This window comes from Rutidosis leptorrhynchoides, chromosome 6, assembly GCF_046630445.1.
Source record: "Rutidosis leptorrhynchoides isolate AG116_Rl617_1_P2 chromosome 6, CSIRO_AGI_Rlap_v1, whole genome shotgun sequence".
In the NCBI taxonomy this organism is placed as follows: Eukaryota; Viridiplantae; Streptophyta; class Magnoliopsida; order Asterales; family Asteraceae; genus Rutidosis; species Rutidosis leptorrhynchoides.
Window position 1 is genome coordinate 420,759,674 of NC_092338.1, and position 8,618 is coordinate 420,768,291.

An 8,618-nucleotide genomic window follows, 5' to 3' on the forward strand; every position below is an offset into this window, starting at 1 on the left:
GGAATCACCCGGGGCACCCCTAAGTGGGGTAAAGAGATGGGGGGTTTTACTTGGCCGTGCCCTTGGATCGGTTTCAAGGTTTCCTCCCGGGCAGCGATGGGGGCGGGGTTATTATCACTGCATCGGCATAGTCGAAACAGGAGATGATCGCAACGGGTGGTTTAGTCCCCATCGGTGATCCCAAATTCGCTGTCCCAAAAAAAAACGTTAAAGAATGAGAATTAAGAATTAAAATTACGCGCAGTCCTGTAAAATAAACGGATATCCCGAACAAAAGCACCCTGATTTTCAGAGTAAGAGAATCATGTAGAGTCAGTTACATACACCTTTCTTCGTCCCCTTCACACCTTATTACTACTACTATCTTCTTCATAATTTAATTAATTGAAATCAAAATCAAAATACCTCAAAATATTAAAACCCTAAATCATCAGTTCTCATGATCATTTGTTTTACTACCAAATTACTACTGCGTTTCGGTTAGTAATTATTTTCTTTCTGTTATTCATTCCACTTGTTCAGTTTGTTACGCAATTTAGGTCAATTTTATGAAACCGCTGGTTTTGTAAGGTTTAATTTAGCTGAAATTGCTACTCTTAATGCTACTTATGTATTCTAATCTTACTTTTATGCTATTATTAAGTTTTTTTTTTTTTTTTCCTTTCTTATATAAAACAAAGATAAAAGATAACATATGAAAAAAAAAAAAAAAAAAAATAGATGAAATTTTAAATAATTATGCTATAAAATGTTTGTGAATTGTGGTTAATAAGCTATAAAGTATTGGATTATTATATCATTCTATACAGTTGTTACTTTTTTGAAGTTGTTTGTTTGTAATGCGTAGTGTATAATTGATATTGTAATGTTTTTTTATGTTACTTGTGGTAATGTTAATTATCAGATGATCAAATGCAAGTGTTACTAGTAGGAAACAGGAAAACCATAGAGTAAGTTGCTAGGAGAGGTAGATGTAGGTTGAGAAAACAATTTAATTTCTGATTTAGTTTCGACTCCTAATTTGGTGGGACCCTAAGTAACAGAGACTAAGCAAACTGCCACTCTCACTTATCGCTCGGTCGTCAACTTCTAAGGACTGGTAGTTTGAGAGTTGATAGTGAACGAAGTAGTGGAGTGTTAGTTTAGCTATGAGGATTTTATGAAGTCTGTTATAAACTGTTTTTTGGTATAATGATATTAAAGTTAATTTAATTAAGTCACCCTTGAAAATAGCGTGTTACATTTGCCTCAAATTTAGTATGGACATTATTCGATCGTTTTTCATGTAGCATAGATAATTTCAAGTCAGGCCATGTGCGAATGTAGGGGGATGAAGTATCGTTATTTTGGTTATTTGGATTGACACACAAGCGCATAGGTATCCGTATCCTTACTGGTAAGTGAATAGATAACTAATAAGTAAAGAAAATTTATCCAAGTAGTAATTGCAAGTGGAATGCACAATATAAAGGTGAGGATGCAATTAAAGGCAAACATGAGATGAAATGATGTAGATTATGAAGCAGATCTACTATTGAGGACCAAAGGGCCTTTGGCCTAGCGGTATCGAGATAACTCATCAACTTAATTTGGGGTTTGGTTATTTATAATTAGGGGGGTGTGTGTGTGTGTGTGTGTTTTCCGTTTTAAAAAAAATCATTGACCTTACTGGATTTTCACCTTCAAGGATAGTACGCTTTGTAAAGACACTCGATAATATCAAGTTCGGCCACATGAAATCTTGTTTTGTTAAATTTCTGTCCAAGATGTAGTGATCCACATGTTGGTTTGTATTTATTTATTTATTTATTTTTTAAAAAGGCAAACTCACACAGCCACGTAATACTAACATGAATATATACACCACGAAAATGTCCTAAGCAGGACTCGAACCCTCAAACTTAAGGTTGTAAGGGTGACCTCGATACCGCCAAGCCATTGGCTCTTTGGTTGTTCGTTTGTATTGGATTACAAATAATCATGAACTGGTTGGTTTCTACCCTTTTTGAGTCATTGTGTGCACTCAATAATGAGTAGGTCAGCAAGAGACATAGTGATGAAGTTTAAACAGGTACAATGCTTAGACGTAGTTGCTGTAAAAAAAGGTTTAGGGATTTTTGCAGTTCAAGTTCACCTATTTGTCAATAGGCAATCATTTTAGGAATTTTTCTTCGTCTGTTTTCTTCTTTTGTCATCTATATTAATTTGCAACTGTTTCTGTATTTTACTCGGCCAATTCTGGTAAATGATCTAGTTTTTTTCGTTCAATATAATGTGAAACATTCTCACTGCTGTTATTTGTGCTATATGTAGGTCTTTTTGTCGCCGGATGATCCAACAAAAACATGAATGAGTAGAAGCTTTGAATTTTTTTTTAATATTTGTGTTACAGCTTTTATGCCATACTAGACTAGATGATTTCAAATGAGGTGAATATGTCGACAACTATTGAAAAATCACCCAACCAGGAAGTTCTTGATACTCGTATTAAGATATGGGGATGGTCCCTTGTTGCAGTTGTCCCGTGGGCCGTCAATGCCAAGGAAAAAATAAAAATGCCGACTTTTTTTAACAAAAAACTGAAGAAACACGCACAGAGGTCTGAGTTCCGTAAATTTTCTGAACCTGGTGCGAATTATTCCACCGTTAGGTTCAGGCCCTATGTTTCCAAGGTTCCATGGCATACGGGCCCACGAGCGTTTCTTTCCCAGTTCTTTCCACGATATGGGCATTACTGTGGACCAAATTGGTCAAGTGGTAAAGACGGTGGGTCTTCGCTATGGGACAAACGTCCTATTGATTGGCTAGACTATTGTTGTTATTGTCATGACATGGGTTATGATACGCATGATCAAGCCGAACTTCTTAAGGCGGATCTGGCCTTCCTCGAGTGTTTGGAGAGGCCTCATATGGCTACTAAAGGGGACGTACAGGTTGCTCATCTGTATAGGACAATGTGCTTATCAGGTTCGTGTTGCCACCTTTCACCATTTACATGTTTCAGAAAAAATATCTCATAGTTTGACTTCCCCTTTTTGACTTTCTCATCTAACTGACCATTTCTTGCATTGAATGTTGATAGCCCTTTCATATATCAGGAGTACCCTATCTGCTCGAATAATGCAACATTTCGTTTTCGTAGAAAGTTGTTGTTAGAAATGGAAAGATGTTGAGTTGGTTAATGGGTCAAATAATTAATAAAGAATTGGGTTGAAAGGGATCATTGTTGCTTTTACTTGCATAGATTTGTTTTAGATTGGTTGACTCGCATACACATGTCAAATTGTTTTGTTTTTGTATAAGTAACTGATGTCGTAATTGCAATTGTAAAAAGGATAGAGATCCTGTCATGTTCAACTCTCATGTAGGGCCCACTGTTTTCCTTTGTGAGAAAACAACTCCCATGTCCAAGTTGAACATGAGAGAACTACAATATTACAACGATAATTAGAGTGTATGAATAAAACGATTTTGGAAGTTGTCTTCATTTGGGGAGCTTTCAACGTCTTTGGCCCTTTCAATCCATTTGACCCGTTCCACTTTTAACCAAGTATTCTGAGACAACAATGATTAATGTTTGTAACTGAAATGATTTTTGAAGTTGTCTTTATTCGGGGAGCTTTCAACCTCTTGATCCATTTGACCCGTTCCACTTTTAACAAGTATTTTGACTTGAGACAACAGTGATTGAAGTGAATGAATAAAACGATTTTGAAAGTTATCTTTTTTGGGGGAACTTTCGACCTCTTTCACCCTTTCGATCCATTTGACCCGTTCCACTCTTAACCAAGTATTTTGATATGACCCATTTGAGATATACACAACCCAAAGTGTCCCATTAATGAGTAAATTTGTTAAAATTGCTACCTTTTCTGTTCAGAAGTTTCATAATGGCTCACTAGTAATTAGCAAATTTTCGATAACTTCTTTTTATATCTGCAATGAACTTTTATTATTGCCATTATAAATGCACGCTTCTAGATATTTGGCTAATATTCAAACACTTTTAGTAAATTATGTGCCTGGTTGAATATTTCTTCTACTCCATTTATATAATATTGAAAAATAGGTGAAGTTTGAGTTTCACATTGCTAATGAAATTTGATATTGCCTATTTATATAATATCTGAAACATCATTTAAGCACCCAGATGAGTACCATTACATAACCAAGTTTACATATAGTTTTTCTTGAAGAAGGAAACATTGAATATGAGTTTACTTCATTTTTGGTGTTACATGCTAACGTGGCTTTAATGATGCAGGTTTGCGGGGTATACTCATACCATACAGGCAGCAATTGGTAAAGCTACAGTCGGTTCAGTTACATCTTGGTTTTGGATGGCTCAGCAATATGAAATGGAAAGGATGGGATGCCCAAAAGTAGACCAGGTAGTGTTACTTTGGTATGAATGAAAGAATTGTATATATTGTATGTACGTATAGCTAGCTAACATATACAGTATTATATATGAAGTGAATGTTCTAAAGGTAGAATGTTGAATGCTACCAACTTCTAATTTGTTTTTGTTATGAGTTTGCAGATATTTTAGAGATTGTAAATTTGTACTGGTAAAAGTATGTTTTTTTTTTACGGCAGTTTGGTTTGGGATCACCCAGGGGACTAAACCACCCACACGTTCATCTCCTGTAGTTGCATAACCCGCCTCCACCTGCTGCCCAGGAGGAAACTCGGCCCAATCCGAGGGCATAGGCGGTAAAAAACCCCTATCCCCCATTGCCCCCGCAACGCGATGTGCGGAAGGCACCCTTGGGTGGAATTCAAGGGTTAAGGGGCAACCTTGTGTGCAATGGTTGCACCCCACGGGAGTCGAAATCCCGACCTCTCGTTAAGAGAGGCAGGTCATTACCGTATGTGCTACAACACATGGTTAAAACTTAAAAGTATGTTTGTTTATAGTCTTGTATATGTGGGTGAAGATTTCATTGCTTTTATCATTCCCTTCAATTGGATTTAGGTGTTTGTGATGAGAGTAAATTCTACCAACAGTCGTGTACCAAACTTAGCTATAAAATAATCGATGGTTGTCAAATAGTTACGGATCAAAAATTCAAAATGTGTGATTTTTCAATACCAGCAAGATGGGTCAGGTTGCGTTTAGTTGGATCAAAATGATTGTTTTATGATATTAAATATGAATGAATATGATTATATGAATTTGAATGACTTTATAATAAAATGAAGTTGATTAACCATCATGCGATCCATCATGCGATAGTTGATAAATTCATAAATACACACTTTTAACATAACAAGTTGGGGGCCTTTGATATTCTTTTTGAACCAACAAGAATATTTATTTGTCAAGCAGCAAAATGGGTATTGCAATGGATTTCTTTATTACGCTTTTAATAATTAGATAATGTTTAGTAATCATATCATATCATATTATTATATTATACTACACACTAAATATGGACAACACCCTCCAACCACATCCCGCCACATACCCAAAAAACACTGTAGCTACTGTAGTGCACTGTAGCGCACTATAGCGACAGTAGTTTTTTTTTTTTTGGGGGAAATAATATACTTTATCTTCTGATTTTATTCTGAATTCTGATTTTAAGTTTAACTAAATAAGTATGTGGCGGGATGTGGTTGGAGGGTGTTGTCCATATTTAGTATATAGTATAATGTTTACTCCATTCTAATCAATTTTTAAATTTGGTGTGACCGGTACGGTTGAAAACTACAAGTTCATTTTTAAACCAATTTTATTAAGTACTACGTATAACTAGCCGATTTCTCTTGTTAAAGTTTGCTGAACTTACAAACTGAACCAGAATATCGACTTTAGTCTAAATTGTTTATTCTTTATATTTTTAGACTCTATTGGTTATAAGTTTGATTAAAAATTTTAAGTATTAAGAACCTAAGTTACTTTCAATTTAAGAGGTTGCGGTTTAAATCTAGGGGTGAACATCTTTGTATATACTTGTGCAAAATTCGTGTTATGTATGTGAGTTTTCCTTTAAGAAAAAAAATAACCGAAGTTACTAAACTTATTTGGAAAAAGAGGTTGAAACTTTTTGGTACTTCAAATTTATTTATTTGTACTCCTTTTCATATATATTAATGTTATGTTTATCTACTACTTCACCCGTCAAATTATAAGTGTCATCTTTTCAATTTTTGTTTGTTTGTATTCAAGCCTCACCCGAGGAGTTTTATCACACATGTTGCCCGTATGAATTTGTCATAGGCATTTTCTCCTAAAAGGCACACGGCTCTGTTGAGTCGACAATAATCGTCGATTTATTGGCGACTTGATTGACTATTAGAGCTTAAATTAAATTCCAGGCAGTATTTAAAACCCATGGAAATTTGATTTTACCATTTTCATGGCGTCTATTATTATTTTTATTTTAGTATTTATTTTTTAACTTTTTCCTACTTAAAGGCCGGAGGTCCACTCGGAAGCAATCTATTTATCCTTCGAATAGAGAGAGAGATGACTTTCTCTACTTTTGAGAGTGTTTCACTCTGAGTGGAGAAATGACTTGTTTTTATTCTCAGATAGAGGAAGGATTGTCTACATCTCACCTCCTCATACACCACTCATGTAGTATTGAGTTTTGTTGTATTTTCTCCTAAAAGGCGGTAGGATTATAATGTTCGTTCCAGGAAATGGTCATGTGGGTGGGTTTCGACATCGTATTCGGACCCGTCAATGACTCCTAACCGTCGTTAAAAAAAAATTTCATTTATATAATTTTCATAATATTTAGATCCAAAGTTAAAAAGTAAAACGTTAAAAGAAAACATTTATAATATCTGATAGAATAGTACTTTTAGAAAGGATTAATACTTCAAATACATAAATAGCAACAATACAAAAGTACTATAAGTATGCATCTATGTTTAAAGTGATATGTATGTGACCATGAAACTATGGACCATTTTTTATGAATGGTGTCGACCATGGAATGCATGAACAATCAAATAAGAATATTGTACAAATCAACCTTTAATGTCCTCCAACCTACCTACTTTCATTTCATCTAGTCAAAACTATATTACCATTTTATTGATTTTTCATATCTAGGATTCATTTCTAAAAAAGGTTCATGGTCATTTATTTATCACCAATTTATATGGTATGACAGAATCAATGAGTGTAGATTATAAAACATGTAACCATTATTACAAACTTGATGTATCTATGATCATTGTTGCCAACCATACCTAATTTTCTATACATAATTGTTGTAAATGTTACAAAAGGACATACAAAACATTTGGAATGCCACCGAATAATGAAATTGTTAAAGTTTATTAATCTTAAAACATTATGGAAAAATGTTTCCAAAATTCCTTACACGTTTTTATCATTATATTTAAAAGAATAAAAAATAAACAATTAGTAAGTACTTACAATCTATAAATTTATAAGAGGATATTATTAGACAACTTAAAGAGATCCACATGTAAGTATGTAAGTGATGTTAGTTAAAGAGATCAACATGTAAATTTGTAAGCGATTTAACCCTATCTTATCTACTTCTGTATTTTTCATTAGCTTTCCATAAGCAGTACACAATCACCATTAATCTCGCTCTGATCTTTATCTTGTTTTATGGACAATCACAAGCTCATTGTCATCAATAGCAGTTTAGGGAAATTACTTTTTCGATGGAACCCTAAGTTTGTGAAGTATTAAGACGTGAGTTTCGATTGTCTGAGTGTCAATATTAATTCTTGTATGTGTGCTTGTTATAACAATAGTTGGTTAGAGTCGTGCTCTATTGCAAGCAAAGTTGCAAAATTCGCTATTCGATGATTAATCGATTGAGACTTTGGAAAAATCAATTGGCAATTCAGAGAGTAATCGAGTATTAATTGGATTTTACTTTATACATTTAAATATTAAATTTCAAAATTTATACGTGTAAATATAGAAGAAAATCATATACAAACAAAAACTTTAACGTAATTGTTTAAAATTATTCATTTTTTTCAAAAAAAAACTCTAAAGTTCTAGTTTAAATTTATACTCCGTATTTAAATGTTGACCAATGTTGACTTTGACCCAAATCCATTTTGACACATCAACCGAACCGATTAATTAAACGAATTTTAGAGAATCAGAATGAGCTGCTCTTAAAAATGAGTAATCGGTAATTAATCGGGGAGTAAACGGATTTTTTACAACAGTGATTGTAGGTATCACTAGTTGATTAGAGTCATGCTTAATTGTAGGCACGGTTATAAAAAACCCCGATTAATATCCGATTACTCCTTTTTAGGAAAAGTCCGTTTCGTTTTTTCAAAATCTGTTTAATTAATCGGTCAACTTCGATTAATTGGTCAAAATCGGATTTGTCGATCAAATTTGGTCAAAGTCAAAATTGATGAACATTTTAACATGAATTTAAACTATAATTTTGAAGTTTTTAAATAAAATGAACTATTTTAGACAATTATGTTAAACTTTATGTTTACGTTTATGGTATTCTTCTATATTTACATATTATAATTTTGTCATAAATTATTTAAATGTATAAAAAGTAAAATCTGATTACTCCCGTTTTTTTTTTTGAACATCAGTTTGGGATTATTAAGGGGGATTAAATTACCCACTCGTTCATCTCCTG

The 8,618-nt window shown here is 33.6% G+C and overlaps 1 protein-coding gene across 1 annotated transcript; it reads left to right on the forward strand.

Moving 5' to 3' along the window:
• Positions 1-257: 257 nt before the first annotated feature.
• On the forward strand, positions 258-4,584 carry LOC139855421 (uncharacterized). The gene is made up of 3 exons (XM_071844646.1): positions 258-479; positions 2,314-2,967; positions 4,265-4,584. Exons 2-3 carry the CDS (start codon positions 2,415-2,417, stop codon positions 4,384-4,386), a joined length of 675 nt encoding a protein of 224 aa, XP_071700747.1. The 5' UTR covers positions 258-479; positions 2,314-2,414; the 3' UTR covers positions 4,387-4,584.
• Positions 4,585-8,618: the final 4,034 nt, after the last annotated feature.